General features: G+C 50.2%; 1 protein-coding gene across 1 annotated transcript in view; it reads right to left on the reverse strand.

The window, feature by feature from the left end:
• The window catches only part of LOC147734643 (protein mono-ADP-ribosyltransferase PARP12-like), a 324,308-nt gene that overhangs the window by 227,446 nt on the left and 74,870 nt on the right, over positions 1-21,992 (reverse strand). The window contains exon 3 of the mRNA XM_086952940.1: positions 6,167-6,431. Within this exon, the coding sequence (XP_086809066.1) occupies positions 6,167-6,431 (265 nt within the window). The remainder of the gene's footprint in view (positions 1-6,166; positions 6,432-21,992) is intronic.

A 21,992-nucleotide genomic window follows, 5' to 3' on the forward strand; every position in this document is an offset into this window, starting at 1 on the left:
ATGAAGGAAATAGCATTTTTTGGAGAGTGAATTCCTCTGGAGGATCTTACCACTGAGAGAACTTTAACATCTTTAGCCAAAGCTATGCCTGATATGCAAGTTCACAAAAGACAGTGATATGTGCTGTTGAGTGCAGAGTGTGAGTGTGTGAGTGCAGGTACAGAGTGGTGTGTGCTGTTGAGTGCAGAGTGTGTGAGTGCAGGTGCAGAGTGGTGTGTGCTGTTGAGTGCAGAGTGTGTGAGTGCAGGTGCAGAGTGGTGAGTGCTGTTGAGTGCAGAGTGTGAGTGTGTGCAGAGTGGTGTGTGCTGTTGAGTGCAGAGTGTGAGCAGAGTGGTGTGTGCTGTTGAGTGCAGGGTGTGAGTGTCTGCAGAGTGGTGTGTGCTGTTGAGTGCAGAGTGTGAGTGTGTGCAGAGTGGTGTGTGCTGTTGAGTGCAGAGTGTGAGTGTGTGCAGAGTGGTGTGTGCTGTTGAGTGCAGAGTGTGAGTGTGTGCAGAGTGGTGTGTGCTGTTGAGTGCAGAGTGTGAGTGTGTGCAGAGTGGTGTGTGCTGTTGAGTGCAGAGTGTGATTGTGTGCAGAGTGGTGTATGCTGTTGAGTGCAGAGTGTGAGTGTGTGCAGAGTGGTGTGTGCTGTTGAGTGCAGAGTTTGAGCAGAGTGGTGTGTGCTGTTGAGTGCAGAGTGTGAGTGTGTGCAGAGTGGTGTGTGCTCTTGAGTGCAGAGTGTGAGTGTGTGCAGAGTGGTGTGTGCTGTTGAGTGCAGAGTGTGAGTGTGTGCAGAGTGGTGTGTGCTGTTGAATGCAGAGTAGTGAGTGCAGGTGCAGAGTAGTGAGTGCAGGTGCAGAGTAGTGAGTGCAGGTGCAGAGTAGTGAGTGCATGTGCAGAGTAGTGAGTGTGTGCAGAGTAGTGAGTGCAGGTGCAGAGTGGTGTGTGCTGTTGCGTGTAGAGTGCTGTGTATTGGCAATGTGAATGACAATGCCATTAATTTATGATTTAAAGAAAAAAAAAGAAATGTCATGAGCAATGCCAATAGCTCTACCTTTAATGATGCCGAGACCATTGCATTGTAAATGCTTGTTTTTTTTTTAAACGGCAGCTCCGCTCAGCACACTCTCACAACCTCGTAGTTTCCAGGTTTAAAAAGTGTGCTTGGGGGGATGGAGCTTTCTGGTCAGTACGATCTGACTTTGGAACACACCTCCGGTACAGATTAAGAAAGAAAGTCACCTGTTTCCATTTAGGAAGGCTTTAAAGACATGGCTTTTTAATCCTTGAGCTGTCTCTATCGCTCTTTTCTCTTTTGTGCGGAGCTAGCGCCATGATACTTTTGGGTGAATGTTTTGCGCTCTATAAGTATCTTTTTCATTTCATTTCCTTTATAAAAGTGCCACCCTCAGAACCTCTCACACAACACTGCTGGACCTATGGCTCCTAAGAAGAAAGACTGCCCTGCTGTGTGAAGCCTGAAGGAATACTGGATCTGTTTGCCTTGAGGCCCGTGCCCCAGAAGTGATTCTAAGGGTCAGCTGAAGAACCTGATGTTTGAGCTAAAGGGACACAACAAGCTTCCAGATGCCTTTCCCTGCAACTGCCCACCTGAATAGTACCATCTGGACCTGCTTGCACCCTTCTGCTCACTCGGCTGGAGTGTGCCATAAATCACAAGAGGTGCCCACCAGGTACTGGACCCTTAGGCCCCCATTAGGATGGCGGGTGGACTTTGCCCGCCCGCCATCCTCGCGCAAAACGGGACCGCCCACGATCTGAGCGGTGGTCCCACCATGGCCATTATGATGCACCCGCCACACTGGCGGGCGCATCATGGATTCATAACATTGCGGCAGGCGGTGTTCACACCGGCACCCGCCGCAATGTTATGAATGCATGGTATGCATTTGCATACACAAAGCGGCAGGCACCGCGTGGTGCCTGATGCATTGTGTATGCAAAGTACCCCCCCATGTGCACCCCCCACCTCGCCTTCACCATGGGGCCCGCAGGGGGCCCCCAAAGTAAGGACTGCATGCTTTTCCGTGGCGGCATTGCCGCCACGGAAAAGCATCTTGAAAGCCCATCCTAAAATCGCTGCCGGTGTCTAATAGACACCACCACCATATGAACCCTTTTCTGCACCGGTCGCAAGGCGACAGGGGCAGAAAAGCGGCGGACGGTGTTTCCGTCTGCCGCGGTCCCCCCGCCATAGTAATATGGCGGGGGGAAATGGGTGGCAGGCGGACAAGGATGTCCACCGCCCGCATGGTGGTGGTGATCCACCCGACATCCTAATGGGCCCCTTATCTGGTGCTAAGAGTGTACTCCTCCAACCCTAAAGATGCAAGAACTGGACTCCAGGTGAACAAACAGAGGTTCTGTGGTCTTCTTGTTGAAAAGGTACCATCCCCAGTCTCCTTGTGCATGTGAGCAGACTTCACAGAAACCAGCGCAGGACCTCCATGCAACTGCTGACTCAGCCTTCCTAGATACAAACCCTGGATTTCACCAACAAAGCTCTTCAAGTCAACAACAACCACCCTGCATTTCCCAACAACTCAATGTTATGATTATCGACAAGCTCTTCGTGCTGACGATGACTATCCCACCAATGCAACTTTTTGACCAATGACTGGACCTTCAGCAAATCACTATCTATATTCCCTTTCCAATCCAGCCTCAGCCCATTTGTCAACGACCTTGTCGTCTAGTGCTTTTCGCATGAAAATTGACTAGGTTATAAAGTAAACTATCCACCAGAATATATATAATCATGGTCGACCTTAACTTTTGACTTTGACCTGGTATAGTGTGACCAGATAACCGATATGGGCACTTTCTGCTTTTAGGCATAAATTCTACTGAAAACTTTAAAAATTCATATCTTTGATTCTTTTTATTGAATTACAGTTGCATTTGTGTCATTTTATTTATTAAAAATTACTTTAATTTTTAACTAATTAGTTTGGGATTATGCTTGTGTTTGTTCCACGTTATTAGTGTTTGAGTGCAACATAAATACTTTACACATTGCCTCTAAGTTGAACCTGACTACTTTTGTGCCAAACTACCAGCATAATGTGGCATATTTGGTGGAAGTATTATTTCACTATATAGTATTATTCATACATCTTAATACTGTCCGGGGAAAGAATTCACATCATTAGTATCTGTTTAACTGGATACAGCACTCTGCATGGCATCACATGTGGTACCTTTTTAGGTCTCGCGACCTGCGTTGCACTGCGCAGGAGTGCTCGCGCAGGTCGCAAGACCTTTAGTAAGTGAAAAAACAGGGAATGTGAGCTAACCTAGGAATCTCACACACTTGTGCGTGTGCGTTTCCTTTTGAGCTCCCCATTGGCCTTTGCGTGCATCTCATTCTAAAAGACTGCACGCAATTGGCCTGAGGCGTGCGCATAGCTCCTCCCATGGCCTATTGGTGTCTATTACATGCACCAAGCGGGTAATAGACACCAATAGGCCATGGAAGGAGCTATGATTGTGCCCAGGCACCAGCGTAACACACGCGGCACTTTACTTTTGGTATAATCGCGACACTGCGCTTTACTTATAACATTAAAAGTAAAGCGCGGGTGCCGCGATTATACCAAAAGTAAAGAAATAGATTTTTTTCTATTTCTTTACTTTTGGTATAATTGCGGCACCCGCGCTTTACTTTTAATGTTATAAGTAAAGCATGGCTGCCACGATTATACCAAAAGTAAAGGAATAGAAAAAAACATCTATTTCTTTACTGTTGGATAATCGCGGCACCCGCGCTTTACTTAGAACATTAAAAGTAAAGCACGGGTGCTGCAATTATACCAAAGGTAAAGTAATAGATTATTTTTTCTATTTCTTCACTTTGGGTACAAAATGTTTGGGTTTTGGGATCTATTCCCCACATCCCTTCTGCTGCTAATTAACCACGCACTTTAAAAATACATCATAAAACTCCCTCAATGAAAATTGCACCACAATATTCTGGAATGAAAATTGCACCGCAATACCCCAGATGCTGCGTTTCTGCAGACTAATGTACTTAAGACATCATATCGGCCTAGAATGAAGTCGCTTGTTGACAGATTGAACCTCTACCTCTTCTTTCCTTAATTGTGCTCAGAAAGCCCATAAAACAAAAACGCAAGTACTTCCAACCCATAGCTACTCCAGAATCAGTGGTTTATAAAGTAGTTAATGTGTTAAATCCTGTTTTTCTGTTCGTGTTTTCATTGCCTGGGGGTGTCAAGCACTTTGTAAGTTTTATGAATCCGTTAGAGTGAGCATCCCTGTTCCGCTGTCCCTCCTGCATACATTTGTCCAAATCTGAAGTACTAGTTGAGGACTTGTCTCTGCTTTGCCAAAAACGTAGGTCCACTTCTTCCTAAATTGTGTGAAATGTAATAGTTTGTAGCAATGAAACCAAGATCACGCTTATGGATTGGAGTTGAGCCTTGGTATGGCCTTAGCAGGACAGTTAGTCTGCCTCTTACGACAACAGCCTCTTGAATTTTTTCATGTCTTAATCCTGCCATCACAAGAGTCTCCTCTGTATCAATTTGAACATCCTGTTCTGCCCTGCAAGGTAGGATATGAATTATCTGAGGCAGTACAGGTAATATATTGTTGTCTCTGTTATGCTGGTCATAACGTTTTTTTGTAATTTCAGCCGATTAGTTTCATTTGTATTAGGTGTACTGTATTTTTAAGTGTTTATTGGATCATAAATGTGATGTCATATGTTTTTTAAAAGAATTGTTTTTAATGTTGTGCTTTTTAATAAACATTTCTGAAATATATGAATTGAATTTGGTATTTACAATTCCGGTGTATTGTTAAACATTGTGTATTGATATTAGTGTGTGGTCAAGGGGATCATTCCTTTGTTTGAATTACTGTAACCTGAAGGCACAGTACACACACACAAGGATGAATAAAAATAGGACCAAGAATGGAAACAAAAGAAGTAAAGTAGCGGGCCACCAGCTCTGGTACAGAAGTGTGATTCTTTTTAGAAGCCAGTGCTGAAGTGATCATTCAAAATGCTGTCACTTGCAGTAAGAAGTGTGCAGGTTATTTAGTTATCTAGTCCAGATGTAGAACATAGCATGGGGGGAGAAAATCAGTTTCTGAGTAAAGAGTGTAGAAAAAAACATCTATTTCTTTACTTTTGGTATAATCGCGGCACCCGCGCATTACTTATAACATTAAAAGCAGGGGCGGCTCTAGCCTAATGGTGGGACTGTGCAGGGAGCGTAGGTAGGGGGCCCCGGAAGAGGGGGTCCGGGTGGGGCGGAGCGCGGAGGCCAGTGGGTCAGGGTGTTTGGAAGTGGAACAGAGCCAGGCCCGCCAAATCCCTGCCAGGGGCCGCCATACTAACATGTATCCATCCTCAGAGGATTATTATATTAAGAATATATATTGACGTGGTGGCCCCTGGGGTTCGGTGGCCCTGTGCAGGTGCACAGCTTGCACATGCCTAAGGCCACATCGTAAAGCGCCAGTGCCGTGATTACTGAAAATTTGAGCTATTGGCTTTGCAAATAATTATGCATCACCAATAACTCAAACTTTTAGTAATGCGAGACCTATTGCATTGCAAATGCTTGTTTGAATTTGAATTTGACCCAGTTAATCTAGAAACAGCTTTTTTAATTGAATCTGCCAAATGTACAAGGCGTGGTGGATTATTCGGAAAGTTGGGTAAATACTTATTTATGAAGGAAAGGCAAGTCCTGCAGAATCACATAATTCCTATGTCCGCGAGTATACATTGCATTGTTCTGCAGCTTTTCACAAAAGCTTTAAATGGCCTTTTTCACCTATTCATTCAACTCTTTGTGTTTTTCCTGTGGATCTCGGGTCACTTATGTGATGGAAACTGATAGACAGCGCTGTAGTTCAACTACTGATACAGCAAAATGAATGTAACTGGCTTTTAGAAAGAATTCTGATTGTCTCCAATCATTTTGATATCTCTTTGGGAGGAGGAGAGGAAAGAAGAGCACAGGAGAGGAACGGAGAAGAGTAAGGGAATGCCAGGGGGTGGAGGAGAGAGATTTGAAAGGGAGGACAGGGAAAGGGGGCATTAGAAAGAATATTAAAATGCTAATTGGCAGGCATAACAAGGGTACATACACAGCAAGCAGTACTCCATTCCATACTCCATAGGCATTACCTCTGGTGTTATTTATCCTCCCCTCCCTTTGGGCCTGCTTGCACTGGTGGGTGCGCATGAGATTGATGTTTTGGCTCATCTCCTTGCTGATCCCACGAGCCTGTAACAGACGGGAGTTGGTGGGGTCTAGAAGGTTGTGTGACCGCCTGCACTTTGCATGAACACACTGGCCCCGGACGAAGAATCCACAGATGTGCAGCCTGTTGCACTGCGCCCCGCTGGTGCAGGATCCCACCTTCTGTTCACCCTTGTACTCCTTACATACCTGTAGGGAGAGACCCCAACAAATATACATACTTTAAAAACATGTTATGAGGAGGCACAAGGGTATGCACATTATCGTCCTTCGCATGACAACTTCATCAGATGACTGTGATGTCTGCAGAATCTTTGGTTGGATACTGTTGCTCAGGCAGCTATCTTGCCTTTTCAACCGCAGGGTGGGAGTCTTCGTTTAAAATATTTAGCATGGAAATATCCATACCTCCATCATATCTAATGTCTGATTTGCATGTTTATTTTTGGGGGGATTCCAGTGGAATTTCACAGAGTTTTAAAGGACACATGTGAAAGAGCAGATGATTTCCAGTGCAGCTTAAACATTTTATTGTGCCCAATTGCATTGTTTGCAACATTCAACTCAAAGGTGCATTGGATATGTAACTTCTGAGTACTAAACTCTTAAAAACTGACCCTTATCTATTGGCACAGTTTCACTATCTATGATATGTTAAAATAATACCTATGAGGAAGATTAGATGAAATAAAGAGTTTAATTGCAATAAATGCATATTGGTAAATAGTAACTCTTCGAATCTTTGACTATTTTATGGCATAGTTAATATAAAAACCATCTCAATACAGATTTATATACACAGCATTTCGAGTATTGTCATTTACCTTGATAAAGAATAAAACAATTAAATTAATCATCCAAATTACATTAGAATGCACGATGCAATAAACAATAGTTATTCAAAGAGCCCTGACGCAGTCTTCACTTACTACAAATCACTCGCCCCAGAACAGAATCTATGAATCAGATTAAACATGGGGGAGCACAAGCTTCATTAAAAATGCAAACATCCACAGAGACCAGAGACCAAACACATTTCTTGTATACAGTACCTAATTGCACAAAATATAATAATAATCGCTTGTAATAAGACTAGCAACAACGGAAATTGTGGAGCCACAAAGTCTCTAATATGGTATTGACAGCTGGCATAAAGTTAGCAAAATCACCCAGTAGTTGCATTTAATTACAATTGTAGCAGGCTAGTTTCGCTTGGCCTTAGCACTGAATTTTTAATGCAAGAAACAAATCGCAAAATCAGCAAAGTACATGGGCAATAGATTCATGTTTATAGTTACAGAACCAAAGCCATTGGCAGAGAATGCTAATGTGGTATACACTTTGGCGGCTTACATCCTGCACATTGCTTTTTATTTGCTACATGGCTTGTCCTCCCAAAATGCTTGCTTGCTGGTAGTAAATCCTTTCCCTTTGTCCCTCCTTTTTGTCTTTTGTTTCTTCCAACGGAGCAGGGACCAAGTACAGTATCTTTATTCTTTGGTTGCTTGTCTGCTCCTTTGGGGGACTATGTTTTTATTTGTTTCCTGCATGTTTTACTGTTTCCGTGTGTTCAGCTTCAGCACCCATAGCTGCTTGCATTTTAATGCAGCATTTGTCCCTCCCACCTTCTCCTAATGTCACTGCATGCCCGTACCAACCTACCCAGCGTCATCACATTGTGCCTGTGCTCCACTCCCTCACCCCCACATTACTTGTTTCATATAGCACTGCATTAGACCTTGGCACGTCACACGTTCCATTAAGGCTTCAGGTGAACAATGCTTTGAACGAGAGCTCCTTTCTCTATGCTGATTACGGTGTTTCAACTGCAATCCGTGGTACGAATCTCAATTTCGGTACTGTCCTGTTTCTCAGCTCCTCATCTACGTTACATTCATGGCTCTGCCTCAATCCATTATGCCCACTTTTGCTTCTACCACACCAGCTGCTTTCGGGGCGTCAGACCCCAGGAGCACAGGCACGCGGGAAGGGAAAATCGTTACTACCGGACTAAAGAACCTACACCAACGCCAAGCTTAGCCCGACACTTAAATGCAGGCGACTAATTTCAATTTATGAGCTGTTGCCATCTCAAAGTCAGGCAACACTTTGTGAGTGGGAGAGCTCTACTAAAATAATGTACTCAAATTCAACAGTTGCTACCCTACATAGTAGCACAGGTCCACAGAAAAACACTTACATACATACACATACACACAAACAGACATACATGCAAGCAGGATATCCAATAGGGCTTCCAAAGTAACGGAGGTCTTGCTCATTTCTAGAGAGCCACACACTTCTGTCATTCTCGTTCTAGTCAGTTCAGACAGGATGCATTCTTTTAAATATGCCTGGTCCCTACCTGTCTCAATCACAGTTTCTCATTTTTTCGTTTGATTTCACATCACGCACGTCAGTTAGTAGTCCATTTTCTATGTCCAATTAACTCCTGCCCAACAGTGTGTTGTGCTAACTAGCAACATATCCCTGGTTACTCCTAAACATTAGCTGCTGGCTGGCACAGCGAGGTTTGATACGCATATTTCACGGCAGTCCTTGATAGCAGTCATGACAGGACTGCGGCGCAGGGGAGCTCAGGTGAGGCCCTGTGGTTTAAGGAGTGTACATTAATCAGCCCAGATGCTGGACCCTGTCTGATGAGAGCTACAACTTATGCATATACCCTCACTCACTCTGTAACCATTCACAGGAACTGTTTTAGGATTGTACCTTATGCTTACTGTACTTTAAAAGGAAAATGTCCGCCACAATAAATCTTTGGTAAACTATTACAACCAATTATATGTTGGTACGCTTCAGTGGCGCAACTAGAGCCAAACTGCAGTGTGGGGGGGGGATCGGGTGCGTGCTGCTGCCATGTGCTCAGCGTTGCCCATAACTAAGAAGGTGAAGAAGCATACGCCTGTCCAGTCTCCACCTCCTCCTCCTGACTGTGCTAGCTGCAGAAAGAGTGGGGAAAAAATGGTAATACATTTTTTATTACCATTTTATTTTCAACTCTATTGTACGGAGTGTGGGGCCAGGGCCAGTGCGTCATTGCTGCCAATTGATTGGCATCAATGAGGAGTGGCCCCTTCAGTATAAATGGTGCATGTTGGTTTGGCCGGTTACGTTGCTACGGCCGTACCAACATGCGCAATTCAAACTCTCCAACTCAGCTGTCTTAGGCAGGTGGGTAGGAGAGCAGGCACAGTGCCTTTGGAATGCTGAGGGTGCCTGCTTCAGCTAATGCAGACGCTTCACTCATACCGCATGAGAGCAGCGCCTGGATTTTATAAGGGAGTTGGCTATCTGACGTCACCTTAATCTTGGAAAAGACTGGCATCTACGACTGGAGAGCACTGCGGTCGTGCTGCAGGAGAAGGAAGGCAAGTGAAACTTTATTTTTCCTTTCTTGTTTTCATGTAATGTAACTTTATAATGTAAGTTTGTTTTAATGTATGTTGCGCCTCACTCTTTTTGTAAGTCACCAACCGCCCCTCTATCTGTTACTTTTCTATGAGCTAAGTTCCATCCATAGTGTAAGATATTTAGACCTAATTGTATCCGAGTTTTTACTACATGCCTTTGATGGTGGTGTTGGGTCACTATAAATCCTTTAATGTTAATTTGTGTGTAATTCAGTAATATTTGTTGTCATTGATTCTATTGTGTTCTGGCCATGCACAGCCAGCTTGTATTTTCAGCGTTACCAAAGGCTGCCTTTCAGTCAAGCAGGCAAGTTCTATCCCAGCCATCTAGATAGCATTAACTTAGCTCAGAACAGCCTCACGTCTCCCCTCAGGGGCGGCCTTAGGCATGTGCAAGCTATGCACCTGCACAGGGCCACCAAACCCCAGGGGCCACCACGCCAATATATATCCTTAATATAATAATCCTCTTAGGATGGATACATATATGCGTGGCGGCCCCTGGCAGGGATTTGCGGCCTCTGGCTCTGTTCCACTTCCAAACACCCTGACCCCCCTTCTTCACTGGCCTCCGTGCTCCGCCCGTCCGGACCCCTCTTCCAGGGCCCCCTACCTACGCTCCCTGCCCAGGGCCGCCATGAGCCTAGAGCCGCCCCTGCTCCCCTGGCTTTAAAAACATTTCCTATCACTTTGAAACAAAGGTCTTTGGGGCATAAATATAGGTTATGAAATGGTTATAGTGTAGAAAATGAACACATTTAATGTGGTTTTATGTTGCGCTACATTTTTAACACATAATCCACTTGTGAAACGGGCTGCCGGCAGTGTCGCCAAAGCATGTCTAAACATATCCGTGTTGCTTTTCGAAGACCGAGATCAAATATCAGATGCTGTTTTCGAGTGCACCACAATCTCATTTTGTGCTACAGGCTTTCTCTGGAAGGTAGCTGGTGATTATCAGACCATTTTCATATAATTATTTTAGAGTAGTCAAATTAATTCATTAAGTACTCTTCGACGGCACACTATATGTTAAAATGAGTGCCTTAAGGCTCTGTACTGCACATGGTAAAACCTGGTTAATAACGATATTTAAAGTCACATTCATCCCGCATTTACTAGCACATTTCAGAAGAGGCTGGAAAATTCAGAAGAGGCTGCAAAAATAAACAAGTGACATGCATCACGTCATTTGTGCCATTAATCAATATAGGTTTCTCTTCATTAGACTAGTGCAGTTAGTGAAAGCATTATTTGAATAAAATTATTTTGTTCAAATCTGTTTTTATTGTGAACACAGCGATAAGCCTACAACCCCGTGCCGAGGACGGCCGCGCATAAAAGAACTTGCAGGTGCATACCACCCGGGGGGGGGGGGGGAAGGGGAGCATTAACACAGCGCCCTGCCTACAACCCCATTGGGGGGCCGGCTGCGTGGCTTATGGATAGCGATTACAAGGGTGGCCACACGCCGCTGCTGTATCACTGTGCGGGGGAGGCGCATGTGAAGTGGGAACTGCAGTGTCACATTTTCTAAAGGCCCAACGGGGCCCGAACTGCCCCATAAGGGGGCGAAGGCCAGGGTGGCAAGTAGGAAGGAAGAGAAAGTTGGATGAAGGCTATGCAGAGGCGGAAGGGAGGAGGTCAGGGAAAGATGGCACTAGCATCGCAGCTGCTGGTAGGAGGGCAAAACTCGAGCGGGCTTGCGAGGCGTAGCAGTTCCAGCATTGGGGAGGGCAATTAAGGGCATAGTCTGCTTGGGTTGGCAGGGATAAGGGCATACTCAAAGAGGTGCAGCGCACGGAGCCTAGGGGGCATGTGACGCGCATAGCTGATAGAACACAGGTGGCGCACGAGGGGTTCCCACACGACTTTGAAGCGCGCGCCCCTCATTTGTATCCGCGCCGTAAGCATTTCCATAGCCAGGACCTGCCAAAGGCGCACAAACCAGGAGGCTATCGGCGGCGCTTCAGCCCGTTTCCAGTATAAAGCGATGAGTTGCTTGGCAGCGCCTAGCATTTGGAGCGTAAGGATCCAGTCGCTGCGCGTGAGGGGCCTAAGCGCAGGGGGTCGAATGCCCAGCAAAAGCGTGCAGACCTCTTCAGGCAGGGGAAAGCCCAACACCCTCTTGATGTGACTGAGTACCTCCTTCCAGAAGACAGGTAGGGTAGGGCACGCCCACCAGATGTGCACGAAGTCTCCAGTCGCAGTGCCACACCTCCAGCACAGCGGTGAGGCGGTTGGGAACATTTTGCTAAGTCTCAAGAGAGTATAGCACCATTGCGTGAGCATCTTGTAGGCATTTTCCCTCTGGGGAATGCTGCGAAAGATTTTGGGAATATCGTTCCACAGCCTGACCCATTGGGACGGCTCTATGTCGGCACCCGCCGCCGACTGCCATTGCCTCTGGTAGGGGTGTGCCGGTGGTGAGGTGGGGTGCTGCAGTATGTCATAGATTTGGGAAATGAGCCTCTTCAGCCCCCCTAAAGAGCGTGCCAGTTTCTCGAAGGGCGTGTAGGCCCTGGTGGCCGCCCGGTACATGTCGTCTCCCATAGTCCAATGGCGCAGCTGGGCGTACTGCAGGCCGGCAGTCGAGGGCAGACCGAATTCCTCCTTACAATCAGGCCACGACTTGGGCGATCCTCCAAGAAAGAGGTCCCCTATGACCCTGCAGTCTCCTTGCGTCCAGTTCTCGAACGCTCGGGTCCGGGCTGCGGGAGGGAAGTGCGGGTTACCAGCGATGGGGGTGTGCGGAGATGGGAACGTGGTAAGGCCTTTGGGCACCGCTACTCTGTCCCAGATGTCCAGGACCGTTTTCGTCGGGACCGCCATGTACGCACTTCTAGAGCGCGCCACTTGCGGTAGCCAGGGTAGATCCCAGATAGTGCGCCCCGTGACCACCCGGTCCATGTGGAACCAGTGCTTATCGCTTTCACGCACACCCCATTCTATGACAAACCGGAGATGTGCCGCCCAGTAGTAGTGGAGAAGGTTCGGGCAGGCAAGGCCACCCCTATCCCTCGGTTCCATAAGGACCTTCTGCGAGAACCGGGGGCGTTTACCACCCCAAATGAACGACGTGAGGTCACGTTGGAGACTCTTAATGCAGTGGAGAGGGATTGGGGTGGGTAAACATTGAAAGACATAGAGAATGCGGGGGAGAATCGACATCTTGACCGCGTTTAGCCGCCCTAGCCATGAAATCATCAAGGGCTTCCATTTTCGCAGATCCGCCAGGACTTCTTTGCGGCAAGCCGCCCAGTTCCGCGTGGACCAGGAGTCCAGATGGGGCGTCAGGTCGAGACCCAGGTACTTGATGTGGGTCTCCGCCCATCGGTAGGGCGCAGCCCCTTTCAGGAAGTGGACCTCCTCCTCAGGGATGGTGAGGTTGAGCGCCCAGGATTTGGTGTGGTTAATTTTAAGGCCGGACGCTCGTTCATATAGGCAGAGCACATCATGCACCGCCGGGAGGGAGTCGCGGGGGCGCGTAAGAGTAAGGATCAGGTCGTCTGCAAATAGCGCCACCTTGTTGTCGCGACCCCCGTGGGGTATACCGTGGATGTCAGGAGTGCGCCTTATCAGCTCCGCCAGCGGCTCCACCGCGAGGGCAAACAGGAGCGGCGAGAGCGGACACCCCTGCCTCGTGCCCCTGTGAATCGATAGTGTCGGTGTCAGCTGGCCGTTGACCCTGATCCTGGCCTGCGGTCCGAGATAGGGGGCCATGATCCTGGCGACCATTTTAGGACCGAATCCTAGTTTCTGGAGGACCGCTCTCAAGAAGGCCCAGTCGACCCGGTCAAAGGCCTTCTCCGCATCAAGCGAGAGAAGGCAAGCCGGGATGTCCCAATGTCGCACCTTCCCCACTAGGTGTGCCAACCTGCACACGTTATCAGCCCCCTGTCGATCCCGAATGAACCCCACCTGGTCCGGGTTTACCAACCCCGGCATGTATGGGTCCAATCGTTTGGCCAGGAGTTTGGTGTAGATCTTCAGATCGGTATTCAGGAGGGCGATAGGGCGATAGGAAGCACACAGGTCGGGGTCCTTCCCAGGCTTAGGGATCAGGGCGATCTCCGCCAAGCCCATGTCAGGGGACGGGCCAACGGTGTCGGAGAAAGAGCTGTACAGCCGCAGTAGTTGCGGTCGAAGCTGGGTCAGGAATACGCGGTAGAAGGTCAGAGGCAGACCATCCGGTCCCGGGGTTTTTCCAGGGGGGAGGTCCTTAACAGCCGCCGAGATTTCCTCCTCCTGCAAGGGTTCTTCCAATGCAGCCGCACATGCCGGTGACAACGGAGACCCCTCGTAGTCTGCAAGAACGGCCTCCCGCGCCTCTGCCGAGGTAGGGTCCTCTGCATACAGGGAGGAGTAGTAGGCAACAAAGGCCTCCTGTTTGGCTTTTTCAGTGGTGGCGCATGTGCCCTCTGGTCGCCTGATTTTGGCAATGTGAGCCCTGGCTGCACGAGCCCGCAGTCTGCCAGCTAGGAGGCGTCCTATCTTGTCCCCACCCTCGTAATAGCGTTGTTTGAGCGCCCGCAGGGAGCGCTCTGCCCTGTTAGTGCGCAGCATGCGGAGTTGTCCCCTGAGGTTGGCGAGCGTTCTCTTAGATGCCTGCGAGGGACAATCCCTGTCCCGAGTTTCCGCTTGTTTGATCTCGCTGGTCAGGTCGGTTTCTAGTTTAGACGCCTCACGTCTCCGCGCCACCGCCAGGGAGATTATGTGGCCTCTAATGGTGGCCTTAAAGGCATCCCAGACCGTCCGGAAGGGCAAGTCTGGGGTATCGTTAATGGTGAAGTACGAGTCTATGGCGTCGCGGACGCTGGCAACATCATCCGGGTCCCGAAGGATGCTCGGTGGAAGGACCCATCTCCGCTCCCGAGGAGCACGAGCCAGCGGGTCCTGCAACAGAAGTTCCACATGCGCATGGTCCGAAATAGAAATGTCAGAGATAGTGGCCGTCAGAGACTCTCGGGTTAAGTCAAGGGAAGTAAAGAGATAATCTATACGGGAGTACGTCCTGTGGGAGTGCGAGTAAAAGGAGTAGTCCCGGGTTCCCGGGTTGTGGTAGCGCCACACATCCACCAGTCCCAGGTCTGTGATCTGCGCTCTAAGGACATTGCTCCTGTGCCATTGAAAGAAGCCCCCGCACGGTCCAGTTCCGAGTCCCACACTAGATTGAAGTCCCCACCTAGGATCGTGTGGGGATCGTCTGATTTAAACTGGCCCCGCAGAAGCGCTTGGAGGTATTTATCCTGCGACTGGTTGGGCGCATATACACAGCCCAGGGTGAACTGCGCGCTCCCCAACTGCACCGTGGCCCGGAGGAAACGCCCGTCAGCACTCTTGTAGGGTTTCGTGGGTCCCCGTCTAAAGCCAGCCCTGCAGAGGATTGCCACCCCCGCCGTCTTAGTGTCGGCGGAGGCCCAGAATTGCGTGGGGTATCTAGGGTGCGCCATACGCCTGGTATCCCCCTTCAGAAGGTGCGTCTCCTGGAGGAGGATGATGTCAGGGGAGTGATGCAGGAGATAGCACCACACCTGATTCCGCTTATTGGGGGAGTTGAGCCCTTTAACATTGAGTGACAGGACCTTCAGGGGTGCGGGGAGGTTTGCCGTCATCGCACTAAGGAGGTCGGGGCCGCGCAGTCACCCATGGAGCACCTTCCCCCACAGACAAGGCAGAGTCCGCTCCCCCCCGCCCCCCATCGTGCCAGCACCGCGGTCCCCACCCTGCCCCCACACTGCAAGCGCGGGGAGAAGACCAGAGGAAAGGGCAACGCGAGAAAAAAGTAGGAAAAAGAGAGAGAGCAGGAAAATAAAGAGTGCAGAGAAAGAACTCAACCATAACAGGCCAACAGGGCCACAGTTCAGTGTCCCAGGTACTGGGCATCCTCTACCCGAGGGTTCGGATGAACACAGGAATGTCACTTCCTACGGGACAAAGTGAGGGTGTGGAGATCCGAGAGGGAGAAATCTGGTCGTCCCGCTGCCCATCCACCCCGCTGTCTCTGGGAAGTCCGGGGGCAGCAAGAGCAGGGAGGCACTCAAGTCCGGGTCAGACGCCAGGAGGGCACCAAGGCTCGATGTTGAGGGTCAGGGCCCGGAGAGGGCAGAAGCCACCGGCCGCTCCCTCAGACCCCCGCGGGGGGGGGACGGAGGCGGCCCACGAGGGAGGAGAAGGTCCCCATCACCATGAACTGCAGGACAAGGTCACAGTGGCGTGACAGGGCGGACCCAAAGGCCCTGAGGCCGAGTGCAGGCTCAGAGCAGCATATGTCACATCGTTCCTAATCAAAGGTCGTCTGGAGTTGAGGGACGATCCTCTCCTTCAGTGCCAGAGGCGAGGAGCTGGGAGGCCTGCTCCTCGCGGTCGCCCTCAAGGGAGCGTATGTGCGCAATAATGTCTTGCTTGGCCTGGGACGTGGAGCAGCCGTCCACCGGGGGGGTGTGGCGATGCCTGCGCACCGTGGACCAGTCCGGGCGTGGAAGGGCCCTCTCCGGGCGGTGAGAGCGGGGCGGGCTGTGTTCCGGAGATTCCGGCATGCCAAGCAGTTGTGCCGCCTCACGGTAGGACCGGAGGGCCCTGCGCTTGTCCTCCCACCGAAAGATGAGGGCGAAGGGGTGTCCCCACTGGTAGGAGACGTTGAGGGCCCGGAGTCTCTCTGTGATCGGGCGGAAAACCTTCCTCCGGTGGAGCGTGGTAGGGGCCAGGTCTTGGAAGATCTGGATCTTGTGTCCTCCGTAGCGCAGATCCGGGGTCTCTCTTGCCGCTTTCAATATGGCCTCCTTCTCCGTGAAATAGTGGAGTCTGGTGACGATGTCAGGCAGGAGGCCCGCCTTGCCACCCCCTCCAAAGACTCGATGTGCACGATCCAGGCGCGGCGGGGAAGCGTCGTCCTTACCCCACACCTCGTGTAGGAGTTGGGCCACATAGGCCATGGCGTCAGTCCCCTCTTCTCCGATCGGCACGCCCCGTATTCGGAGGTTATTCCGGCGTCCCCTATTTTCCAGGTCCTCCTGCTTGATCTGGAGCTGAATGTGCTGCTCCTCGAGGGTCGCCACCCTCTGCCATATCTGTTCCAGGTCTTCGGTGCGGGAGTCGACCGTTTTTCAAGGCCATCAACCCGATCGCCCAGGTCGGTGACCTCCTTGCGCAGCTCCTTGACGCATGTGTGGACCTCCGATCTGAGGGACCCAATTTCGGATTTTAGGTCAGACATGAAGGAGGACATGAAGGCCTGAGTCACCGGGGGGGAGTCGGCGGGAGGCCGGGACTGCCCCCCCGACGAGGATGAACCCACGGAGGAAGGCGGCGAGCCCGCTTTGCCCCACATGGTGGCCACTGAGGTGCCCTTGGTCGTCGCCGCTGGCGGGTCCGTCTTGCCCCCCCTGCCACGAGTCATAATCCACTTCGGGTGCACAGCGATGTGAGGAGGGGTGGCCCGTTACAGGCGGCCCCCGGTCCGCGCTGGTAGGGAGTCCAGTAGAGGCCCTTGCAGTCCGCGTGGTGAGGGGCGGTTCAGGGGAGTCCAGCTGCGGCGGCCTGGCCTGGGGTAACGTCAGTGTCCCACAACTGTCCCCGCGGCCCAGCAACTCCGAGCCTAGGATCAAGGGCGCCAAATCACAGGGCAGAGAAAATGGCGAAGCGTGGCGGAGGTCCTCGCAAGCAGGCAGCGTCCAGCAGTTCAGGTTGCAGTGGAGAACAGCAACACCAAAACTCAGATGGGCGCTCTACAAATGAAGCCACAGGTATGAGCAGAGCAGTGCTCGGTAGCGTTCAGCAGTTCTCATGCGCAGGGGGCCGCGTGTACAGGTGAGACGTCCCCCTACCTCGTCCTGGTGTGCCGCCCCAGGCAGCCGACAAGGGGAGCAAGATGGCGGTCGGCTCCGCAGTAGGGCCCCCCCGGTTGCAGGACACCGCTGGTGACAGGCAGGGGGGGGCGATACAAAAAAGGACTGCTCACCGGAATTGTCCCGCGGCGGGCAGGAGATCAGGAGCCGGGTCCCGCTGGGCGAGGTCCTCTGGCGACTTCTTCAGGCTCGGCCTTCCGTTCCCGCCAAAGCCGGGGCCTCTCGCAGTCGCGGTGCCCGGGCAGCTGCAGCGCCCACCGGCAGGGGCGGCCCGGCGCCAGCAGCCGCGATGGAGCCGCCCAGGCAGCCATCAGTCACCAAAGGAGGAGGAGGTCTGCCACAGTTGGGGCACAGGCAGCCTCCGGTGCTTCGCCGACAGCGGTGATCGGCCCTGCTCTAGGGGAGCTGAGTCAGGCGTCCCAGCGGCGAACCCTGCAGGAAGATGGCGGCCAGCGGCCGATCGCAGAGGTTCCGGGGCTCCGGGCGCCGTCAGCGGGATCCCCAATGGCCAGGACTCGTGTCCAGGGTACAGTGCCGGTAGGACTCGCAGGGCATGGGGGCCCCCAGGAGAAAGAACCCCCCGGACTTCGCTAAACCAAGCTTGTTATACAGCGGGGCGACTGAGCTCGCACGAGACGCGTCCGCTCACATCGCTGTCTCGGCCACGCCCCCCCAATAAAATTATTTTAATCACTGTTTAAATTCCTTCAGGTTGCAGACTTGACCTATCTGGGCACGTATTGAATTTCCAGTGGTCATTAAATAGCACGAAAGCCCAATCATGGGGACTGAGGAGCTACTGTCGGATACGCAAGTTGAGGAGAGTTTTCGGGAATATTATGCGGCACTGTACGCCTCACGAGGCCCGGCCACAGAGAAACGCATACTTGATTATCTCACTCACATAGAGCTACCTTGGCTTTCCAATACACACCGCAAATTCCTGGCGCGCCCGATTGAACGGGAGGAAATAGTGTGGGCACTGTCTGCTATGAAGGCGGGTAGTGCGCCGGGAAGCGACGGCCTCACCGGTGCCTATTTTAAGGCATACTCCAATCTCCTAATACCCCATCTGCTCACCCTTTGTGAGGATATGGCTGAAACGGGCACTATGCCGCCTACTCTACGGGAGGCAATACTGGTTGCCATCCTTAAGCCTGGAAAGGACCTGGGGGACTGCGCCTCATACCGCCCCCTGTCGCTACTTAATGTGGATGCGAAAATATTCGCAAAATTGATCTCCAACTGCCTCAGCCCCATGGTGGCTTCACTGGTGGCCCCGGAACAGGCTGGATTTGTTCCCACTCGTAATCTCACGTATAAACTTTCCAACATACTCGATTGGGGGTTCCTGCGATTGCGGTCTTCCTCGACATGGAGAAGGCCTTTGACTTGGGTGTGGGAGGGCTGTTCCTACAACTGCTGGACACGCTGTACACCTCCCCGACAGCTCTTATACGTATAGGTTCCCTTACCACGGACCTCATACAGATAGGGCGAGGCACGAGACAGGGGTGCCACCTTTCCCCTATCCTATACGCGTTGGCGGCAGAGCCGCTCGCCTGCGCTATGCACGAATACCACGGTCATAGGGGCGTAGATTTCCCACATATAATTTAATAGTGTCAACGTACACGGACGACACTCTCTTGTATGTTAGAGACCCAGAAAAGCATTTGTGGGTGGTACTGCGAGAGGTGGTCCTATTCAGCTCTCTCTCAGGCATACATGTTAACTGGAAGAAGTCACTAATGTTCCTTCTCAGGCCAGCCACATGTCTCTTTGATCAGGAACACCCCATCCAATGGACCACGGATGCGGTACGGTACTTAAGGATTCAACTCCCTACGGACTCGGAGGTAGTCCTGCGGGAGAATTATGGGAAGGCCGTCTCTAAACTTGAGGAGGATGTCGAAAAATGGATTGCTCTGCCACTATCACTACTGGGGCGGATTTCTCTCATGAAAAAGATTGTGCTGCTGCGCTTTTTGTTCTTATTCAACAACATTTAGATGGTATTATCGAACCATTTTTTTGTCATCTGCAATCGTTAATGGTCTGGCTGGCATGGGCGGGGAAGCAGCCTAGAGTTGCATGGAAAATACTTATATGCCCGTACGCGGTGGGAGGACTGAACGCTCCTGACCTGGAGCTTTATTATAGGGCGGTGCAAAGTGCACACGCTTACCATTGGATACATGGTCCAGTGGATATCCCACATATACGCATCGAATCGATTGTGGAGGACCCGACACCACTACCTGCGATATTGGCCAGACCTGGTGACCGCAGAATGGGACTCCTTGTTTCCCTGAATGCAGTTACTCACGCGTGGCAAGCTTGTAGCCTCCTATACGCTCCAAAGGCATCTATAGCCTGGTGCGTCTGGCTGCCCCCATGCATGGATAAGGGGGTCATTGAAGCTCTTAAGGAGCTGAATGTCCACACCATGGGTGACCTATTTGCGGAGGGCAGAGCCCGCTGCTGGGATGAGGTTGTGGCGGATGACAATTCTCGTTCGCTGCTTCTACGATTCCAGTTTCACAGAGTGCGGCACGCCCTCAAGGACCTGTTAGGAACGACATGGAGGAGCCTGTGGTAGTTACAGCTTTCGATTATGTTGTCAATGCTAAGTCCCCTGCTAAATTAATAACTAATTTATACCGTATAGCTCTCTCGGAGAGGACTTCGGAATACACCAAGCCGCGGCTAGAATGCCAAGCCGATCTGCGAATTGATGTGGGGGAGAAATATGGCAGTCCTGCTATACGAGCACTAGAAGGATATCTTTGAATGGTAGACACAGGCTGCTTCACTTTAAATACCTAAATAGGACTTACTACACCCCGGAAAGATTACATAGATATGGCTTAAGGGACAGCCCCAGCTGTGAGAGATGCGGGGCCCTAATTGCTGATTTTGTACACATTGCTTGGTCTTGCCCGGATATACTTGCATTTTGGCACGCAGTGTATAAAGAAGTGAATGAGATCACACAGCTGACGTTGACTCCTGACCCATTATTAGCCATATTCGGCTATTCCAAACTCCTACGCCAGACACACAGACGGCTGGTTGATATGGCCTTCCTGCTTGCTAAACGATGTGTTGCACTCAAATGGATACGAGGCCCAATCCCTACACTAGCACAATAGACCAGGGAAATGATATATTATAGTACACAGATAGAGCTTTACAGCGACTTACTACCACCTCGTAATAGACCCAAAAACTTTTGGTCCCTGTTTCTAGATAGACGTTACACATGTGACACTGCAAAGGATGTCCGGGCGGCTGGGGATACCCTGAATGGAGACACAGACGCTATCTCACGATCTCCCTACACCTGACTCACTGCGGGCTGGAAGGTAGATAGGACTCTGACAGAGTGGTCAACTGGGGCTCCCGAATTATAGAGAACTTGTCAGCTAACCCCCAATGTATGAACTCCTAGATGTGTGGTGCAGTGGTCCTAATGTTCTGTACTGTGTTAATGATGCTCTTTACCAATGCATTCCTAACATGGTTTTTCTTTTTCTTTTGGTTATTTTCTCCATTGAATACAGTCTGTAAATCTACTGCCGATATTCAATGTCAATGATTGTGATGGTTATTTATTTTCTAAATGCCAAAAAAAAAGATTAATAAAAAATAATTTAAAAAACAGTATATGTTGTAGCACCCAGGATACTGTGCTTCATGATAAAGTCCCAAAGGTGAGACCTATTGGCTATGCCAATGCTTGTTATAAAAGGGGTGCAGGATTAAACAACTAACTGACTCAGGAGAGGACCCATTTAAAATGCTATCTGTAAAATGTGAAACAAAAGGCTCTAGAGCATGGGTCTTCATCTTTTTTTATGCTGAGACCCCATTGTCAAAATGTTTTAGGCTTAAGGACCCCCTCCTGACAAAAATTTCTCGAACCTGGTACTGCTCATCATCAACAACCAGTTCCCATAGCAAATCATTTTAACAGTGGGGAAATAATATTAAACAGTTTTTATCTAAGGTTTGTGGGTGACTGTGATTCGGTGTCAGAGACTTACCACGCAGTTCAAACAAAAAGTCTCCCAAAAAAATTACCCCAAAATGCACAGTGGTACCTTATTTTTCCCAATCAAATCATAATTTGACAAAATGTATTTAGATGATAACACCTTTCTGAACTAATGTGATGGGTGTGCCTGTTTTTTGCCAAAAAGATGGTCAATCTGTGGTTGCACCTCATTAGTACCAGTGTAATACCTACATATAGCAATAATCAACAAAGGGCCTCTACTGCGTGACAACACGAGCTGCTGCTATTCAGTAACTTTTGAACTGGTTAAGCGATAAACAAAACATATTTTTGTTAAAATCAGCAGATTATGAGGCAGAAGACAGATTATGTGGCAAATGCAGCAAGTCTATAATTATGCGAAAATCGCTTCAGCTGCACAATTCGATAATCTGAGTGGCTCTGGGTA

Source organism: Lissotriton vulgaris, chromosome 1_2, assembly GCF_964263255.1.
Source record: "Lissotriton vulgaris chromosome 1_2, aLisVul1.2, whole genome shotgun sequence".
In the NCBI taxonomy this organism is placed as follows: domain Eukaryota; kingdom Metazoa; phylum Chordata; class Amphibia; order Caudata; family Salamandridae; genus Lissotriton; species Lissotriton vulgaris.